Genomic DNA, 21773 nt, shown 5'->3' on the forward strand with positions numbered 1-21773 from the left:
TTGTTACATTTAGTGTGTGTGGGGAGGGAGAGGGGAAGAATGTGAGGGGAGGGTGGAAGAGAGTAAAAGGAAGAAAGGTGAAAAGGTGGGGGATCCAAGCACTGATTTGACTAAGTTATTAATTTAAGCTGTAACAATTATACCAGATCTGCTGGAAAGACGAATGTTACATCAAAGGTGAAAATCTGACACTAAGATGAGCGGAAAAAAAATCTGTCCATCAATAAATTTGTCTAATAATCTAAGAGTTTACTGAAACCTACTATTCATGATTTAAGATTTGCACACACAAATAAATCAAATTAAAATAAAGAGAAAAATAACAGATCTTAACAGACACAAAATTCTCAAAGAATCTCAGAAATATAAAATCATTCCTAATGGAAGATAGTAGAAGAATCTGCTGCAAGCCGAACTCGTTTTTCTAGTCAAAATTTCCTGCAGCAACTTCTGTTTATAACATTTCTGTAGTAGTGTAGCCTTGCATGACCTGAAATGTTTCATATAATTTTTCAGTTACTCTGACAATAAAGTAAAAAATCTTTATGGCTAAATACAGTCACTCTGTCAAAAAAGAAAAAACATCTAACAGCAATGTGTGATTGTTCTTTACAGTTTTTATCACACCACATTTACAATAGGTAAATAAGCTGTTTCAAAGGCGTTAAAGACAATTCAGACTCTCCACATTTGAATGAGGAAGAAAAGATAGACAGTCGACTGTAAGAGTTTTATCTGTGGCACCTGTCAGCAGACAAGATTTACAGAAAACATTCAGACCTGAACTCGTCTTGGGGTCTGGAGCTGTGTAATGTCTGCGGCTGTGCAGTGTATGCGACTTCACAACAGCTGTGGCTACAGAACTAAGATTTTTTTTCTCCACTCCATCATGCAGCTTCATAAATCACGAACTTCCAATAGCCGTCTTGACTTTTTCACACGTATTGGTTGACCTATTAACTTCAATGGGAACAGAATAATAGAAAGAAGGGGGGTGGAGACACTTGTGGCAACTCTAAATTTTCTGAGACAAGATTTGTCATGAAGATTAAGATCCTCAGAGATGCAGCAACACCACAACATTTTAGGATTGACCTGCAAACGTTTGGACTCCCCCACATATTTTAGTGGTTTGCCAGAATCCTGGACTCATTTTGGCTTGGATGTGTTTCTGATTCTGCATCATGACCCTACTTCTATCACATTTCTCTCATTCCTAAATCTGTGTCATGCATTGCCATGGATTTATCAGAACCCTGTCAGCTGCAAACATCGGACCTTCATACACATGCTCAGACTCACAGTCCATCCGCAGGAAGTCATTGAGGAGCTGGAAGAGCGGGAAACTGTCCCAGCTGTCAGGTGGCTGCACCTCCAGAGCGGCATCCATGTCGGCCGAATACAGGCAGAGGAAGGTTTCAGCATGTTCTACCATCAGGTCTGACCACCATGCAAATGCCTGTGGATAGAGGAGGGGGTTAGATCCAAGAGCATTGTGGAGAAATTCAGAAAAAGAAAATTCAGCTGATTAGACAAAAACACAGAGTGAGTGTTTAACAGTGAACTCTTGACAGTCACACTGAATGCAACGGGAGGCTGAGGACGCAGACATGGAGGCTCTGCTTCACTTTTTAATCAACTTGTTGCTTTAAGGACTTCCTGTGTGTCCTCCAGGGAGGCTCCCCACATCTTCGGGCACAAACAAACGCTTTAGCACGAAGGACGGCTGCCGGCCCGCCGGGGAACCACCGCTTCTCCACTTAAACACTCGCCTCTCGATCCTTTAGCGAGTCGATCAAGAGCCAGCGAGGCAAGCTGCTCTCTCAGCAGCCTCAGAGGAGCAGAGCACCGCACTGTCATGCACACTTTTCTCCATGCACCTCCTCTCCGTTGGGCCCTGGAGAGCATCAGCAGTGTTTGCTCATTCACATCACGCTGTCTGTAATGTGAATGCTCCCTCTGGCTCCCATGGCAGGGGATGGGGTGGTGGTGGGGGGAGGGTCATGCACGTGCCATGGCAGCTTTCAGCAGAAGATGTTTGAGGAGTCAGAGCAGCGAACACGTCTGCATCAGAGCTTCATGCGGCTGTGAAATGAAAATTGGGGGCCGAGCAACGCTGAGATCCTTTTACTGCATCTGTGTGTGGGAGGGGGTCAAACACCCACCGCTTTAAACCCCTATGCTCGAGGCGTACGGCACAGCACGCTTATACAGAACTTCCACACCTAGCAATAAATGAAGTTGTTTAGTTGTTTTAAAGGTGGAATTGATATAAGGAATAGTGTTTTGAGAGTATAGGGAAACGCTTCAAAACCCATCTGCCCTGATGGCTCAGTGGTAGATGGCAAACATTGTTGTTTATGTCAATGAGATTGAATTTCAATTTCAAACACTGATGGGGAAAAACACATTGCAATAGTCACTTTTTTATGTCTGATACCAAAGAAAAAGCACTTTTTCTTTCTAAAACCTCAAATCGGGAAGAGTTGAATTTGAGCAGAATGAAAAACAAAAGAATTACTCCCAACAAAACATGAAAAACTAAATTTATGTCAATATTTTAGAAATTTGATTCTTTGTATTCGGGGAATAAGCACAATTTGAATGCGCTGCTGATGGAAGTCACAGCAAAGTTGCACTGGAAAACAAAAACATTTGACATTTGAGAGTCTAAAATCTGGTCTAAAATCTGGTATTTTCTGTCAAAAGACAGAAAATAACTGGAGGAATCGCTGCATCTGAAACATGTTGTAAACATGTTCCTAAAGATGCATTGTATCTTGTTACCCCAGCCTCATTAAGAATGAACTGTTCAAAAATATACAGTATTCTAAAGTATATTCAAAAGCCTGATATAAACTGCTCTGTCTGCGGTTTGTCTCTGACGTTGCATTAGGAGTCCGTCTCACCGCAGTCAGTCTACATGATCTGTGTTGCGTCTCTGGTCTGTTCCCCCCTCCCCCCTAGCTTCAGCAGAAGTGGTTTATTATGTCACCTCCCTGTCTAGTAGTTTATCCAAAACTTTAAAGGTCAGACCCAATGCCATCTCCTTCCTTGCTGTTTCCTTGGAAAACGCATGTTTTGAGTTATACATGATTTTGTACTTCCAAAATGAAACTCACATCATCCATGGAGAAAATGGACAACGATGTTATCTGCAGTGTTAACATGCGTAATTTCCTGGGCACCTCACCTTAAATATAAATTAACTATTAATTATTTTATAGAGATTTTGAAAATACAACTTAAGTTTTAATTTTGAAACCCAGACCTGTTTTCACTTTCTCCAGCTTTTGCAGTGAAACCGACATGTCAGCCTGTAATCTTGCGTTGGCGAGGGACGGATGTCAGACGGCAACATGGCAGAAGCGATGTAAAAATTCCGATTGATAAATGAACCTTCTAGTTTTTACTCTTTCAGAGATGGCCCTGTGCAGCTTTACAAAAGCATGGTTTCATCGTTTCACAGATGTTTCAGAGAACATTTGGATCTTTATTTTAAAAAAAAAAGTGCCAAAGGCGACAACAAACCTGAATCAGATAAGCGTATGTCCAAATCCAGCACAAAAATGCTCAGAGAAAGAGATGAGATGCTGCGCCATGGTAACCATACTCCTGTCAAACTATTCTGAAACCTGCAGCAGCTTCACATTTGAAATAAGCTCATTTCAATAATTAAATAGTTTCACATTTTCTTTGGTTGTTCCAGAATTTGACATTTATTCAAATTTTAGTATTTCAATCATTTTTAAGTCTATTAGTCTATTCTTTTTTATTCAAAAACATTTAAACTTTTCAAAATCAGGGTTATAAGAATGTTTTTGAATCAGGCTCATATGTGAACATTTTCCTCCATGAATGAGACTCCTGCTGAACTTAAAGGCCAAACAGTCTATTCACGTCTTTAATACATCTGCTGTTTTCTAAGAAAAACCTCCAGTTAATTTTTTACAGGTAGGATTCCTACATATTCTTCTTTATTATGGTTTTTTCTTCAAGAAAAGAGAGGTTCATTTGTTAAAAACCAACCAATGCCAAAAAAAGAAAGGTTTAATATTTAACATTATGGACACAAAAAACATCAATTCACGATTAATAAAACTATTTTTTACTACATTTTTAAAGATTCAACCCGTGAAGTGAATTTTACTATGACAAATGAGAAGATCTCCCTCACGTTGATAAAATAAAGGCCCCAGCCGGTTTCCATGGCAACAAGGAAGGGAAAAAACACAGGAAACAAGGGTTAAGTATCAAGGATAGGCTTAAAGGCTTCAAAATAAAAGCATGTGCGCTTCATGAGGCTCTGAGCTGTCAGCAGCGTCTTAGCAGCTGCATGTGCATGTATGGGTCATTGCTAAGAGGTAGAACATCAATGATCCTTCATTGGAGCGAGTGGATCATTAGGGGCATGCACAGGGCCTGTAGAAGGGACAGGAATGACCACACTGAAACAATCACATACCTCTTTTCCCTGATCAAAAGATTCCTCGCAAATCAAACCAATCAGTGAAGTAAAGAGCAGAGGGGAAGTCATTGATGAGACAAAGAAGATAAAACTAACACATGTCAATGTTCTCTTCTATACATAAATTGTTATTAGGAAAAAAAGGCAAGAAGCAGCAGCTTCAAATATGGCAACTGCGTTTCTGTATTAAAATATTTTACAGATATCAACGTTGTAAAAAATGTCTTCAATTGAATATTTATTTTTTCAAAATTAGGCGAATAAATTAACACTTGCAGGAAAAATAAAAGTGCGTTGTATCATATGGATCTGTGAATGAGTGTGTATTGAAACAATTTTTTCCACACACGCGTGTCTTAGCACATGCTTGTCTGTGTACATGTGTTTTTTAATGTGTTTGGATACATGTGTATCCTCCCACATGTTTTTGTTGTTGTTTGTGCATCTGCCCATGTGTGTCAGTGCACATGTGCGTCGTTTGCGTGTCTTTGCCGGTATGTGTGCACCGACCTCGGCGTGGTGCTCCTCGTTCTGCTGCAGGACCTCAATCACCAGCTCTGCCAGGCGAATGGTGTCCTCCAGTTTTTTTGCAGGTGTGACGAGCCGGCCCACGTTCTCTGAAGCACAGAGGAAAAGGATCAGCACTGGCAGCCTCCGAGCAGCGTTTGCTCTTCCTCAGACATAAAACTGTTATAATGTCCATGCAGCCTGAAGTTTTGGGAGCATTTTCATTTTAGAAACGGCCCTTCATGCAAGCGGCCCACTCCAAACACTGCCGCTAAGGCTTTTGTAGCTCTCTCACTTTGAATGTGTCGAGTACAATTATTAGTCAAGTTCTGAGTCACTAAGACAGACTTAAATTGGTAACAAAAAACGGATCCATGTTCATCTAAAAAAAACTGCAGACTGCCACTTTTGGACTAAATTTACAGGAAAAAAAGCAGTTAAAGTAAAAGTGTGTAACAATACTGCATTCATTTGGGTCATGTGTTTTAAAAGGCTTAGACACATCAATGAAATCATGGAAAGAGATAAGGAGTTCAACAGTGGATGCAAAGATGGCTGCAGACTGAGAGGTTATGTGGATGAATTGTATAAATGGAAACTGATATGCAAAGGAAGATGAAGAGAAGTGGGGAAAAAAAGACCACATAAAATTATGGGTTAACTAGCTGACCTGTCAATAGATGACAGGAATGATGAACAGCATCAATGGAGGTGGTAGCTGCCTCCAGCTCGGCCTGTAGAGGTTGTTACACACCAATACTTTAAAGGCAGAATTTACAAGACAGGAAGTCTAATAGTCCTAACTTTAGAGGCTTTGTTCATTTTACAACAACCTAAAATGCACATTTAACCCAGCTGACGTTGAGATGCGCTTCCAGGTTGAATAGGGTGTGGCCTGTATTTCTGAATCAGACTTGGGATGCCGTGCGATGAGTGTGTCGCTCTGACAGAGCTATGAGGACGCGCTCGCAGGTAACATGGACAGGATGAGGAACGTAAGCACACGTACAATTAACACTCATGCAGTGTCGTGCTCATCGGGTGCTCATCTCCAAAGACTATCTGGTTACAGGGGGGGTTGGTATTTGAAGCTGTATTTCACACGTAAATTTACAGAGGAGCCATAATATTCAGGACACACCACATGGAGCAATACTGTGTGTTGTTAAGTCCATAGAGCTGCCGGACCAACTGTTCAACCCCCAAATTATATTGGATTTTTGGGAAAGATGTCCAAGCTGTTAGCTTTGAGGTGCTACTTCTGAAGGTCGTGTCTCAGTGGATCATTGGGAATCACCTGAACGTTGCTTCAGACATATTTTGAAACGTAAATGTTTCCTCTGGGTGTGGCCACAATACATCCCACTCAGAGCATAACCTCACGTTTGCTTAAAGCCCGGTTAGACTAAATGTTGGGTTGATTGATAACATAACAGAGGTGGGGTTTTAGACTGAGCATACCAGAGTGTATGCTGGCTCTGCATGTAAGCCAAGAGCCAGTACTTTCACTTCTGGTCCAAAGTTGGTTTGCAGATTAGAATAAATGAAGACATGCTAGTTCAGCAGCATGGCTTGGATTTAGTACCCACTCAAGTCTCTTATTTTCACTTTAAGGTAAAACAGTCCAACCATAACACCAAATACAACAACCTGCCTCAAAGCATCCTCACCTCTGTGGTTAATTTATTTTTTATGATAGCTGACCTTAAGCAGCTAAAAACTTGGTTGTTTTATTTAATATTTCTGGTTGAAATTTTCCAAAAAACTTTATTCAGACGTAACCACTGAATTAAGGATGTGTAGGGGATTTACTTGAGGTATTTTAATAACCGATTCGTATATTTGTTTGTCTATTTGACGCTTTCTGGCCAGGTTTAGATTCAGGATTATCACATATGGTCAAGATGGTGCCAGCACAGTGCACGACTGTTGTGCACACAGTAAAGGATTCACGACCATTTCAAGTCCTTGTTAACTAATGATAATCATTTGAATATTGAAAACAGGCTTGCTTCACGCTGCTCGGTGATGCCGTCCTTTCATAATTCCAATGGTTATAATCCTGACACATTTAGAAGTGGACCGTGTACAGTTTTTCCTCATCATATCAGGATGGGAGGTTTTGCTATTTAGTCTCTTTACTCTGTAGGGAATTTCTGTTATATTTACCTTTGTTGTTTGTTGAGGAGAACCTCCAACTGAGATGCTACAAATCAAATAGTTATTATTATATATGTAAATAGTTCAATACAAGTGCAATTGTAGTTAGGTGCTCACTGTAGAACAGCCCTTCATTACACAGTCAATGATTTACAGCAACGGGGTCAAACATTAGACATAGTTCTTTACATAATTCCTTGGAGCTACATTAAAAATGACCCAAAGCCTGAGTTTGGACACCCTGTGTGTTGAAGGATTAGGTAGATCTGACTTCATGCAGCACTGTTCAGGTCCAACACTTCAACAAAGACTGGCTCCATGAGTGTCCTAATATGTTGGCTCTCCACTGCAGACTAAATGACAGTTGGAATCCATCACGTTCGGTGAGAGGACCGGTATTATACTATGGCCAAAGGTGCTCAACTTCCTGATAACTGTCTGCTGGAACCAACAACACATCTTCATATTCCAGGAAATTTCAGTGCAGAACAGCTTTTTGGTTTGAGTTGTTAGGAGGCCATGGTATAAGGGTGAAAATGAACTTGCAGATGATTTGAGTATACTGCATATACAGCAGATAATGGAGTTTGAGTAGAAACACCCGGCATAAACAAAGTGCTTCTACTTCTTCCATTACTCTCATGTATCAGGACAGCAAATTATCTTCATCACTTACAACAGAGAACTGATGTTAGCAGGTAAAAAAGCTGTCCAGGGTTTCTAAAAGTGAAATCACATTGTTGGAGGTTGGAACAGTTTATTTTTGGACGATCATTCAGCTCTCATAGCTACAATATAGACAAAACAACACAGCAACCCAAAGATTCTAATCAGAACAGAACCGGAACAGTATCTTTGTGTTGGATTTCAGATGCCATTATGTCAAGTATTCTGACTGATTAAATTCTATTCAACAGTTCCCTTCAAAATCAAAGGAACAAACTAAATAATTTCTGAGAACCCATATCGAGCAGAAAAAAAAGGCAAACTTCTGCAGTTATGATTCATTTTCTTTGAATCCACATTACCTAAAACTTAAAAATGCATCAAATCTGTGAACATGAACTTATTCCTTTGACTAAAGGCAGTGTGGGTGTAGACAAGCTGAAGATGAGGAACAATTAAAGACATTCTAAAAAAAAAAAACAGCACAAGACAGAAATTTAAAACTTAAAACTAAAATTAAAGTTTGAAACTTTAATTCAGCTCCTAGAAAAAGAATAAAGATCTGTAGTCCTTTCTGCTACTTTGAGTTCTTGAACAGTCATGTGACGATAGACACCCAACACTGATCATCTTGTCTGGTTCAATCCCGCTGTGGTTTTGTGTTGCAGTTTTGATGTTATGAAAAACAAGGACAGATGGAAACACTTCTGGTCCTTTCCAGTTTCCAAAACTGAAGAACCTGAGCTTCTACAGCTGCTTCAGGGTTTTAAAGTTTAATTTATCTAATTCACCATCTTGGTCAGATGAATATCTGGGTATCTGAGGCCATGAGCCTTATCCTAAATCCCCTTAAATCTGTCTCTTGCAGTAGAACTCCTATCTCCAAAGCAGTCATCTCTTCTCTACGCTTCCATCTTATGTCCTCACCTCAAACATGGTCTTCACAGTCCTGGTTTCTGTTTCATGTTGTTTTTAATACTATTAAAGCTGCCACAAAAACTCACTTTTGTGTTAACTACAGGAACACATCTGCATCAAGTAAAACACGAACTATTTTGGGTCAAGAGCATTGATCCCACGTAGTCAGCATCAGCATAGATGGACCAGGGCGGTCCACATCGTCTTCCTTTTTTTTTTCTACTGCTCACTACTGCATGTCTGCCACCTACAGTTGGTAGAGGCTTAGTAGGAAATGTCAAAGTGGTGCACATTTCATGAATCTTGCTTCAGGCTATTTCTGTCACAGCTCTGTTCTGATATATAAAAGACTTGGTGTCACATAATTCTAGCCAGGCACAAATCGCAGTTATTGATGATCACTTTTCAAACAGTTGGCACTTCTGTCAATTTGTCACTACCAAATCGGAGACACTTATTAGTCAAAGTTCAACCTGGTTTTGCATTTACCCACATTCACAAAGACTTTTCATTGAAAGTGCACGTTTGAACAACGCACCAAGGGCAGTGTAAAACACAGTTTAACCCTTCTTATAGTAATCACCTATATGAGGTCTGTTCGACCCAAAAATAGCACCTGAAACCAGCAGTGATTCACTCTCCTCGATTCAGGATTAGGGAGCTCTGGTTAGACAAAGAAAAAAAAAACTTGTCTGGATCACTCAGTGTAGAGAACTAAATCAAGTTTGTTTGTTTTTTTTTTGTCTGAAAAGCAGTTTGATTCTCCAAATACATCTTTCCAGGGTGATTTCTTTAGTTTGTTAGAAAAAGTAGTGGTGAAAAAAAGCCATGATACCCTTTAGCCATTCATGGGGAACTTCTGACCTTCTTCACGGTTATGTCTGGAACTGGAAAATCTTACACAGCTTCTTCTTGTGATGATCAGCCTCTTAGCTTGTCCATTCAGGCACCCCTCTATTTGATATCAAGTATTTGTTCATTTTAACAAAAATTGGATTGGAAATAACAATTTACTTCTCAGTTTTTGCAAAAAGATAGGGAATATTGATCACATCAAATCAATTAAAATAAAGTATTATTAAAATGACATGTCCTTCTTTAATAGTATTGGCAGGAGCCAGGTCTTACTGGAAGAGGAAATCTGCATTTCCATCCAGATCCTAAGCAGAAGAACCATAAAGTCTGCACTCTGGTAGAGTATTGCAGTGATTTTGGATTAAAGAAAGCAGAGTTTACCAGCGCCAGAGCTAGACATTGGAGCCCAAATCATGACTGGTTGAGGAGATTTTCACACTGGTCCTTTAACAGCTTTGGGTTCTGCTCCTCACCAGTCTTCCTCCAAACCCTTGGACCTTGATTGCCAAATGAAAGGCAAACTTTGCATTCATCAGAAAAACAGGACCTTGGAACGACTAGCCAACAGTCCAGTCCTTCTTCTTCTCCTTGGCCCAGTTCAGATGTTTCCTCCATTGGTCAGGCTCAGAAATGGCTTGACCCGAGGAACCCAAGAGTTGTAGCCCATCTCCCGAATGCATCTGAATGTGGTGGATTTGAAGTTGTTCTCCACCTCATCCCACTCTTTCTTGGTGTTTGCAGGTTCTTGAATCGTGTCCTTCTGCTAATCTGCTGAATCCCACGGCCGTCTCTTTTGCTGGTGCCCCTTCTCCTGCCACACGTTACACTTCCATTACACTTTCTGTCGATCTGCTTGGACACAGTGCAGCCAGCCTCCTTAGCTAGGAACTTTTGTGGCTTACCCACACTATGGAGGGGATCAATGATTGTCTTCTGGCTAGTTGTCAAGTCTGAAGTCTTCCCCATATTGAACCAAACTGAGAAAATTGAACCAAACTGAACCAATTTAATGACATCTGGGGAAACTGCAGGTGGTTTCATGTCCTGCAAAATTTAGGCAGATTTCTCCACAGTATTCTAATTTTTTGAAATCCTGTTTTTCTGAATTAGCTAGAACCCCAATTTTTGTAATAAATAAATGAAAATATGTGAAATCAATTAAACAGTGTGCCCTAAACCTAAACTCTATATGAAAGCTTAATTCTTTTAATGCAATTATGGAAATGAAGACACTTTTCCATGATTTTCTAGCTTTAAAAAAAAAAGGTCGGTTTGTAATAATGATGCTCAAGTCTTCCAGAACAGTCCACATCAGGAGGTGGACGGTTGCTGTTGCATCCCTAAAACTAATTACATGATGATGGGCTGGTAAAAGACAGATAAAAGGTGCTTAACTCTTGGAGTTCTTTTATTTGACCTTCCAGTAGCCACCGTTTATGTCCAGCTGTAGAAACTGTAGCTCCAAAAAGGACACGAGTATTTTTTTAGTCACATATAATCCCTTAATGTCATTCCTGTGACCGGTACATCTCTTGTATTATATTCTATTAAACCATTTTATTCGTCTTCTCTTGTTTTCCAGTTTAACTTAATATAAATATTAACAAAATTATTTCCAAAGAATTCTTCTGAGGTGACTTTGTGATTTAGCACATTTTAAAAAACAACAAACTAAAAGCAAACAATCCAATAACATAACTTTTCTTCTTATCGTTCCAGACGTTAGTATTTTCGGTTTTTTATTTCAGTTGGGTTTGGTAAACACGTTGTCAGACCTGGAGATGTTTCTTTTAAATGTTGGTGAGCTAAAGAAGACATCATTTCTGGGATCCCAAACATGTAAAAAGATTTACACACAAGCAAAGTAAAAATGCATTCAAGTCGCAGACGAACAGAGAACGGGTGCCTCAGACCGGACAGACAACAAAGCTAAAAGAAAGAGCCAAAGGACATGACTGGAAACATCATCAGCTGTAAGAACTCTGCGGACCAAAACATACACCTAAAGCAACAGGCGCCGGGTGCCACAGAGGAGTGATGACGGGCGTGCATTCTGGCTGTAGGAGAGAATATGAGGGGTAAACTGGTGGGGAGGGTGAATGAGGAGGGTACTCACGAATAGTTAAATCCATCACTTGAGACGCCAAGCAGAAGACAGGATGCTCATACATCTCTCTCTTTTTCCCTACAGAGAAAGAGGGAGGATACCGAGGCATGCAAGAGGCCAGGGTCAGAGAGCACGAGGATATTGCAGAGAAACCTGCTGCTGACCATCTGGAATCACTTCACTTGGACCACAGATAATGTGAAAAGGTAGCGTTCCTTTTTTGCAATTATCAGTCAGTCAATCAGTTACGTGACATTAGCGAACATAGAGGGTAAAAGTACGGTCAAAGATGGCGGCTCATGCCAGGCTTTCTGATACAGAACAACAGGAGGCAGTCAGTGTTTCAATCTCACTCTAAAATGAAAAATTAAAACACGAAAAGAAACTTTTGGGTTCCTGTGACCCATTTCAAAAATGTTTCCAGATAAGCTCTGATGTCACACCACCCAGAAAATGAAAGTGTCCAAAAGTATGTTGTACTTTTGATCCAATGGGTCAACAAAGTTGTTATCTGGAAGGTAAAAGAGGAAAAGAATCTTCACTGAAAAAAACAAGATGAGTACAAACTACTTATTTATGTTATTAAACACCCAAGTTGGTTTCAGGGGCATTGTAGCCACATTTAAGAACTAAAAAATTAAAAAAAAAAGATTGTTTTAAATGACCCTCTGACAGTTTAAAGAGGCCCACTGAAGAGCCGTTAGGTTTTAATTTGGTTTTAGTGATGCTTTTAGTTAAAAAAATAATTGTGTGATAAAAAAACAAACGGATTTCATTCATTCATTTTCTATTCCGTTTATCCCTTTCGGGGTCACGGGGCTGCCGAGGCCTATCTCGGCCACTTGTGGGTGAAGGCAGGGGTCACCCTGGACAGTTCGCCAGTCTGTCGCAGGGTAGAATGTCCTCAATCACACACCCATTCACTCTCACAATTTAGATTAACCAATTAACCTATGAAGCATGTTTTTGGACGGTGGGAGGAAGCCGGAGACCCCGGAGAGAACCCACGCAATGCACGGGGAGAACATGCAAACTCCTCACAGAAAGGTCCCCCACTGATGTGACAGATTTCAGACTTTCTAAAAATGATTATGTGCTTTACTCTTATTGCTAGCAAAGGGCTCGTTACCAATTTATGTGTACTTGGACGCTACTGCCATCCCACAAATCTACAGCCTCATGGACTCTGGATTTACTTGAATCAGACAAAATTCAAAACAAAAAACAAAAAAAAAAACATTACTTCTTCTCAAGGATTCATTCCACTAGCAGATAAGCTCTAAATCCGTACAAACCAAGCCCACTCAGTGCAGATATAAGTTCACAGTATGAAGGGATGTGAAGGTCGGTGAGGCATTGAAGGGGGTTTTCCAGAAACCAAATGGTGAGGCCTCCATTGACTTTTCCCTCCTGCACAGATTCTCAACTTGACTGACATTCTAGGAATCTGAAGGGAAAGTAATTCTCTTGAACATGTCTCCCTCAACTAATTCCTGAAGCATTCTGACTTAGTGCCAGGGAAGAAAGTCGCAGTCAAAGACCTTTTTATGGGGGGAATGCTTAGAAATGTATTGTATGTGAAAGCAACATCCACATGGAGGGACCAAAGGTTTCCAAGATAGTCCCAACCAAAGCACCAAACCTCATCCACTATGCACAACTAGATTCATAAAATGCACAATGGGTCCGACCTGCAACAGTTCATTTGTTGGCCAGCTCTAACTGTCCATGTGCATTAGTGGACTGCCGATGAGCCTGTTGTGGGTTCACCACTTGGTTGTTATCCAGCCACCCAGCCAATGCAGTTTGGTTCTTGTCAAAATTCCTCCATTTGCACACTTCTTATGACATTCACTTTGAGGGCAAACTGTCCACGTGCCGTCCAACACATTCCATGTCCTTGTCTGCACACATCCAGCTGAACTGTGCAACAGCAGATTTTTTTTTTGTGTGTGTGTGTGTGGCATTTCCCTAAGGCACGTAGGAGCATTCCCACAGTCCAAGCCTACAGGGTATGGAAGAGTCACGCTACAAGACAGTGGTCCATGAAAGAGGACACCTCATGGACATGAGGTACGTGGAGATACTGATCAAGGGCTACGTTCACACTACAGGGCTCAATGCTCAATTCGGATTTTTTGAAAAAATCCGAATTGTTTGCTAGACCGTTCACATTTCCAAGTAAATCCGAACTTTTGTGATCTCCAGTGTGACCGTGACACGACCCAAACGAGACCCGCATGCGCAGAAGCCAGAAGAATACTCAACGGTGAACGACGTCACTTGTTGTTTGCGGAGCCAACGTTAACAATGGATGTCAACAACAGTGTTGTCAAAAGCGGAGCTCTTTTTGTAATATTAAATTTATTTTCACGAAGGAGCAGCACAATTACAATTTTCTCATTTTAAGAAGGCAATGGAGTCGGGATCGTCTGTACCCACTGTAGTGGAAGAGGAATGTGTATGTGTTGGGGCCGCGCCCCCGCGTGTGTGTGTGCAAGCGCGTGCCGCGATAGAGAATAGGGGGGGGGGGGCAGTGTGGGCGCGCATTCATGTTGTGTGTTACGGAGGACGGTAATAAAAGAAGGTTTATCCCAGAATAAATGCTATGGACTCTTTATTAACCCGTTCTGGAGAATCTAAGGATCAGAACAGGGAGGAGGAGGAGGATCGCCTCGGGTCCCCCGCGCTTGAGCACGGTCAAAGGGGAGAAAGAAAAAAAAGTTATCGCGGGAAAGGTTCAACACCACGCTCTGCCATTTAGCTGGAATTTTTTTCAAAAACCGCCCAGTTGCGATAAGAGCCCTGGAGTTTGGCCTGAAAAGAGCGATCAGCCGAAATATTAATCCAATTGGGGATCTCGCTTCCCTTCCACTGACTGATCTCAGCAGCATCGTCCACCATGGTTGATGTTTACGTTCTCGTTCCCGCCTACTTCAACGCAAAATGATGACGTTTGTTGCGTGTCGATGACGTACAGTTCGGAATCAAGTCGCCTGGCCGGTCAGACGGCGGTCGCAATTGAAAAGAACGGCTACAATTCGGAATCAGGAAGGCAAACCCACGGGGCCTGGGTCGCAATTGAAAAGATCGGATCTGTGTCATTCAGACTGTCATGAAAAGATCGGAATTGGGCCGCTTAGGGGCAAAAAATTCGGAATTGGGTCGTTTCAGCCTGCAGTGTGAACGTAGAGAAGATGCGGTACCAAGCGAGATGACAGCACGTGTGAAGCTGCAGCTGACCAGTGCTAAGGCCAGCTTTACCATGGCTTTAAAATGCTGGACTGATGCTGGAAAGATCACGAATTACTTTGTGGGACCTCAAAGGTGTAGGGAGCACACCTTAAGACACGGTTAGACAGAAAATAGGATTATTCAACGGGGGAAAAAAGTCTCACAGTTCAGTTCCTTTAAAAACAAGTTCATTGGCTCTAATGAGTTCATAAACAGCTACTGTGAAACAGCAGCAGCCAATAGTCACAAAGTTCAAGTGAGGATGAGCAGAAGGAAGGATGAGGAAAGGGAAAGAAGGAACGTCCCTTCAGCTGCCAGACGAAGCAGCCTGGTAAACAGAGGGACTGCAGGGCTGAACTGAAAGAAGCCAAGGAGCAGATGAAGTCACCATAGGGTTGAATTGAATGCATTTTCACTTACTATTCACTGGGTTCTTCAACAGTTTGAAAGTAAAGTATTACAAAACAAATCAAAAGTAGATATGCCATTTGTTGTATGAACAATATCTCAGTCCATTTTGAAATACTTTTTTAATCCCTAAGGAGAAGTTAAAAAGGCTAGTCGAATGGCCATTTTAATATAAAAGAACTCTGAAACAAAATAAAATAAACATGTCCAGTCTTCTAATATCTTTTCAACACAATTCAAACGCAAAAACAAACATTAGCCCAAAAGTCTTTTTTTTTTTTTTTTTGCTTCTGCAGACTCAACTTTTGTAAAAATGTATGTACCTTAAATGTACCTTAAATGATTCTTTTTCTTAGTTTAGCCCATCACCTTTTCATTTTTAGAGAGATTTAGAGATCCAGTTAACTTGGATGCAAATTCAATTTAAAAAGAAATGTTCAAGAAGAAGCATCGTCTAGGATAAAATGCAAAGGACTCAATTAAAAGACGTGGAGAAAGGAGGACCAGGATGAAAATTAATGAAGGACCTGCTAACACATGAATAGATACATTTAAAGCTTTACTTTTGTGTTAAAATTAAATCGAAACCTTTAAAAAAAAAAAAAAGTTTATTTGTTCACAGGGTAATGTTTTAGCTTTTATACATCATGCTCCACAACTAATATTTGTTTTTGTTGCTTTTTAAGCTAAAGTGTTGAGGAAAACTTCCTTTAAATTCACAGAGTGTTTGTCAGTAACTTCAAACGATGACTTGATCATCATCCTGTTGGAGCAGCATTGCAAACGGGCCAATGGTGAAGCGGCAACTTACCTTCCAGTTTGGCGTACTCTGATAGTCGCTGGTAGTTGACCACAGCTGCCTGTTCTAGACACTCCCTGATGGCAGCTTTCACTTCGTCTTGTCGGACGGGAGTGACGATGTCTTTCATCAGAACCTTTCCAAAGAGAGCAAGATTATAAACAACTTTTTCATCAATCTACAGTCCAACTATTCATTTTCTACCCCTCTTTCAAAACTAACTTGTGGAGGTCTGTCTTCAAACATCCCAGGACACTTTTCAGAGGGAGTTACTTTTAAAGCTGGAGTTTACAGCAACAAGATTTCAACAGATTTAAAATGCTGTTAAAGAAAACTGTGCATCTGTCTGCTGTTACTCACTCTTTCGAGCAAAGAAAGGGTTGCTTTTAGAGCTCCTTCCGGCCGTCCAAACGGAAAGCAGTACCTGAACAAAAACAAAAAACGTTACATTTTAGCCCAAATTATGCCTGGACTCCAGACCATTCGGTGCTCCCGGTACCGGAAGTGCGTGATCTGGTTCTCCAGAAGCACCCGCAGCCTCTCCTTGATCTCCTCAAAGCGCTCCTTCTCCTCGATAGTCACTGTGCCGATACCATCAGGCCTGAAAGACGGACAGCAGCTGTAAAAATCAACCAGAACAAAACTGAGTGAAGAGAAAAGAAAATGTCTAAATTGCATGTTAGGTTTTTAAGACAATTAAGTATTCAAAAAAAGGTATGTTTTTACTTAACCTCATTTTCATTCTATGGTTCCAGTGGGTTCAAAGAAAAAAAATCGAATAATCTAATAACGTATTCAAACTGATCTGTTCTTAAAAGGATGAGATCCATAGATCACAACAGCTTTTCTGCCAGCAGGTATTGTAAGCCAAAAGTCTTATGCACATTTTGTATGTTTTTGTGTTTTAAATCACACGTTGTGCAAATGTTCTTTAGCTTTTTTAGCTGTTAAATGGAATTTGAAAATGAAATTGATTTTAAAACAATTACATCAAATCATAAATTGATTTGTATCATGATAGTGAATCTGTCTGCAGTGCATTTAGGAATTTCTCTAAGAAACAACAGGCAGAAAACTCTTGGGGAAAGCATAAGAAAAACCTGGTAAGCATAATGATCATCCTTCTTATTTTGAAATCCATTCACAATTGTTTTTATATAAGTTTGCCTCCGTTCTTTAAAAAAAAAAAAATCAGAATTACAATGTAATGATAAATTCTCTTGAATCTTCCAACAGTTGTCAGATTTAAATCCGACCAGTGAAGAAGCAGGTTTCAGGATTTTTCCCACATCTTTTTGACAGCAGCAGGTGAGCCTAAAGCTGCAGATGAGGAAACTTTGAAGAGCAGCTAAACACTCACATGTTTGATCTGATTTTTAAAAAGTCCCTTTTTTATGTACTAACATATTATTTCACCTTTATATTCATTTTTCCTTTACCTTTTATGCATTAAGGCTTATTTTCCATTATATATTTGATCATTTCTGTTTTTGAATTCAGGTTTTATTTATTAATGTAAATAGAGCACGTTTGCTTTTGTTCATCGAGTACTCAGTCAGAACCGTCTGCATTGGGGGGGGGGGGCTCTGGCTGCGGGGGCTGTTTGTCCGGGATTCTGATGCTGACAGCTCTACTATGATGCCTTTTCTTCAGGTTTCTCCACGCTGAGCCCTTTGCTTTCTGATTTTTAGGGAGTTTAGGAGAACTGGGAGGCTCAATAGCATAGAGAACTGTGACAGCCTTTTTATGTAGTGTTTTATGTTGTGTGAAAACCACCTTTTACAAACAGGTGTGAAGGGTGGGGATTTTTTAAATGGCACCATCTAAAGCCTCTTATTTTTATTGCTTAAGTTTCAATTATAAGTATAATATAACAATAACAAAGCACAAAAAAATGACTTTTGTTTTTGAATTATATGATTTTAATTAAAAAACATTCTTGCAATTAGACCTAATTTATTGTGTAGTTAATGTGTCTTTACATCTAAAAATTGACAAACATCACACCAGATAAACCAATCTGAATCTATGACAATCACAGACATTTTTTCCAGGAGACATGAGATGCTGAGATGGACCATCCACCACTGGATGCACCATCACTAAATCCCAACATGGTCCACAGCCTGAAAACAGAGTTTTTTGGTAATGGTGGCAATCTACCCAGTGCTCAAAACCACTTAAGGAGTGGTGAGGTCAGTGCTACCTGCACCTCAATTTGGCTTAATTCGACAAATGCAGGGATTTTGTTGCACATTTGTGCAATTTCTGGGTTTCAATAAGAGCTGGATGTTGTGGTGCATCTACGTGTCGCATGTGTTTATCGATTGTGACACGCCCGGGTGTGAGAGGAGGATGAGCAGAGCGCATGTGACAGAAGAGACTGCGGACCGTTGCTCATGACAGCATGATGAGAACAAGGGACATGACACCCCCCAGCCCCCAACATGTCATTTCAGTGAACCAGGACAGCAGCCATGTATATGTGTGTGTGTGTGTGTGAGTGTGTGGGGGCGGCTCCTTCAGGCCACCTCCCCTTTGAAGTGTGCCGCACCACCTGTGATCCCCCACCTTAAAAGAGGCAAATTTAAAATAATTTTAGATGGTTGAATAGTCAATCCATTGGGCCAAGATTGAATTCCCAGACTACATTGTTCTAACCTCATATTGTCCTCAATTGTAAGCATAATCAGAAATAATAATCTCCTATTATCATAGAGCTATAAGGAGTATGGTTGTTCTTTGGTTTTGAACAACAATTCTGTCTATCCTAAAATCAAGAAAAAAACGTGCTTTTTTAATGACACAGAACAAAAATGGGCTTTTCACACTAATTAGTTCCTGCAGGGAGCCGCTGCTCCTCCTTCCTGCAGCCTGAGACTCTCTGGCAGCTCCCTCATGTTTGCCTGACCCAATGACCTCGCAGCTCCACGATGACAACAAGCAAATGAGCCGTCGTGACAAACCAACAACGAGCCAGAAACTCTTACAGCAGCTCCTCTGCGGACAGGAGGAAGATCCCCGCCTCCCATCTTCAGAGATGCCTTAACCCCCCCCCCCCCCCCCCCCCCCCTATCTGAAAGCCCCCGTCTGTCAAGTTCCAGACTGCGCATGAACTGGTGCAGGAATGTCCTGGAGCAGAACATTTAGATACAAGAACAACTGAAATAGCTAAAAGCATCAATTATTTTAAAAGTTGGTGATCCCTCAGAAAAGGTTTGTTTTCCATCGAAACACGAGTCTAAAAATGTAGCATTTAAAGACACTATAATGGTTTAAACATGTGAACCAATCAGGTTTTTAGGAAATGGAGGGGAAAAAAACTAGCCTCTTAATTCTCTCACAAAAAGTTTATAAAAGCTGGTTCAACAATCTAACCCAAAGGGTTCAGAGGACCTCATCCTCATCTGTCCAGAGCACTTCCCGGTCCTCCAGAACACACTTCATCTTCATTTGTCCTTTTCGGTCTTTTCTTTTATTGAACAGCATAAAATGGTTGTTTCCAAGACCTTTAATTCTGCTGCCAACTGACCATCTCTAATGCATCTGTGTGCTAAACTGTGGCGTTTGTCCTCCAGCACAGTTGGAACTAACCCTCTCACTCCTTTTCTTGTTTGACCCCGTTTGTGCTTTCCTCCAACAGAGGAGGTAGCAGCACGTTAAGAGATATAAGGTTTTCTCTGAGAAACTGAGTTGACTCCTCAGTTTCTCAGACTCTTTTTCCAACAACAGACTGAAAGGGCTGCAACAAACGTCTATTCTGAACGTGTAAATAAACAAAAGATGGCTGACTGTGCAGCTCTTTAGCCAACCTAAAGAAGGGCTTATTTCTCTGTATATATTAACTGTAAAACTAATGGCTTGGTTAATTAAATTATTTGCATAAAAAAGTTTGTGATGTGTATTTTTATACTTCAGACTTCTTTCTTTAACCTTTCAGGATCAGATATGTTGGTTCAGTTCATCTATGAAATTACTCTGAGATGGTCCTGCCTCGCTGGACGCAGATCACAACAAATAGGGTCTATTTCAGCATCCAGATTACGTGGAGATTTTTTCTGTGTAATCCCTCTGACTGAACATGAAGGGGGATTTCATTTCTAATTTTTACATTTAAACTCAAAAAAACATGTGTAGGAATGACCTTATTATTTATGAAGAGTCGCTGCTTTATTTATGCTGCATAAATGGAGTCAACATCCAGCTGGACAGAAGTCAAATCCTGACACTCTAGGAGGCAAAGGGGCAGTTGGGTCCAGCTCAGCCTGCAGCAGCTTCAGGGTGTCCGCGTGTGTGTGGGTGGTGATCTGGGCGGGGTGTGTGCACAGCAGCTCTCTGAGCAGACTCGGCCCGTCACACATGACAAACTGTCAGCCTGTCATGGCTGTCCTGCAGGCAGCAGGCTGGACGGCGGAGCAGCCCTCTGCTTGATGCATGTGGACGTGAGCCGATGCAGGCCTCATTATTTTTGGAATTTGAGACCAAAAAACCAGAGAAGCGAGTCAGCTTGCTTAAGTCTGAACTCAGAGGAAACTTTGTTGTAGCTTGCTCAGCTACTCCCTTTGCACATTATTGCCGTGCTTGTGTGTTTAAAATATAATCAGGAATTCTGTATTAAAAATTCCTCTGACCGTCTTTTAGGTTCTTCTATTTTTGTCCGTGAGTCAACAAGATCAATAGAAGATCAATAAATGTAAGGAAGGAATGAATGGGTGGAGATGCCAATAAGCTTTCTTCCCCTCTTCCGCTTTGCAATACTGAGATTTAAGATATACAGTGATTCATCCTGGGATGACTGCTGCAGTACCTCTGATGTGCGAGCATTGCAGCAAATGGAGAGTTGCTCCAACTATTGAGCACCTTTCTTTTGTGTGACGGGTTCTGGTCAAGTCCAGATACCAGAACAAGTTCATTCTCAATTCCTGAATCGGACCTCCACAAACAGACCAAATTGGATTTGGTTAAATCTACCGCTGGATTTGCACCGGTCCGTCTACTTCGCGCCCCTGAGATTAGCACGTGTCATCGCTGGGGCACGTCCCCTTAAATTTAAAATGAAATTTTTTACACTTTGACTTTGAAATTACAACAGAAGTTTTTATTTCTGGAAAAAGATTTGATTTGTGGTATTTATAGTCACCACTGAAATATCCAAAATATGCAGATTCAAAGTTATTCCACAGTTTGTGGGAGCATCGAAGATGAGTCACCAGGGAGGGAAAACATCCCAGAAAACACGCTCTGAGATATTTGCCCCCTCACCACAGATTCATCTGGAAGAACCTACCTTCGGGTTCCTGTAAAACCTGGGACTCTGAAGTCTCTTTTCTTCATGAACAAAATGAGTTTGAGCTCTCTCTTAGCAGACTGAGCGGGCAGCTCAGAGGGCAACAGCACCCGCTCAAGCTCAACCTCAGAAACCGGCCAGTTCAACAACTCAGACAAGCGCTGACTAGGTGTGAAAGTGGAGGTTTAGGTGGTGGTGGGGGTCATTTAAAGGAACAAGGTGATAAAAAAAAGACAAAAAGAAAGAAATTGAGCATGCAAACAACAGACAAAGCACGACCAACTAAACTTAAAGTAAAAAATATCAAAAGGGATGTGATTTGTTTTTATTTAATTTATTTATTTATTTAATTTAATAATTATTT

At 40.8% G+C, this 21773-nt stretch overlaps 1 protein-coding gene across 20 annotated transcripts in view; it reads right to left on the reverse strand.

Annotated features, from left to right (window-relative positions):
• Window positions 1-21773, reverse strand: part of cadpsa (Ca2+-dependent activator protein for secretion a) — a 123823-nt gene that overhangs the window by 48569 nt on the left and 53481 nt on the right. For 8 of the 20 annotated variants that reach the window (XM_078947500.1, XM_078947494.1, XM_078947493.1 and 5 more), the window contains 6 exons: window positions 16622-16741; window positions 16483-16546; window positions 16135-16258; window positions 11691-11759; window positions 4979-5085; window positions 1303-1459 (listed from right to left, as the gene is read on the reverse strand). In XM_078947500.1, coding sequence (XP_078803626.1) covers window positions 1303-1459; window positions 4979-5085; window positions 11691-11759; window positions 16135-16258; window positions 16483-16546; window positions 16622-16741 — 641 coding nt within the window. The remainder of the gene's footprint in view (window positions 1-1302; window positions 1460-4978; window positions 5086-11690; window positions 11760-16134; window positions 16259-16482; window positions 16547-16621; window positions 16742-21773) is intronic. The other 12 variants (XM_023955076.2, XM_078947502.1, XM_078947487.1 and 9 more) reach the window with 3 other exon arrangements.

The sequence above is a fragment of the Oryzias latipes genome, chromosome 5 (assembly GCF_053564925.1).
Source record: "Oryzias latipes strain Hd-rR chromosome 5, Olatipes_Hd-rR_3.1".
NCBI classification, from domain to species: Eukaryota; Metazoa; Chordata; class Actinopteri; order Beloniformes; family Adrianichthyidae; genus Oryzias; species Oryzias latipes.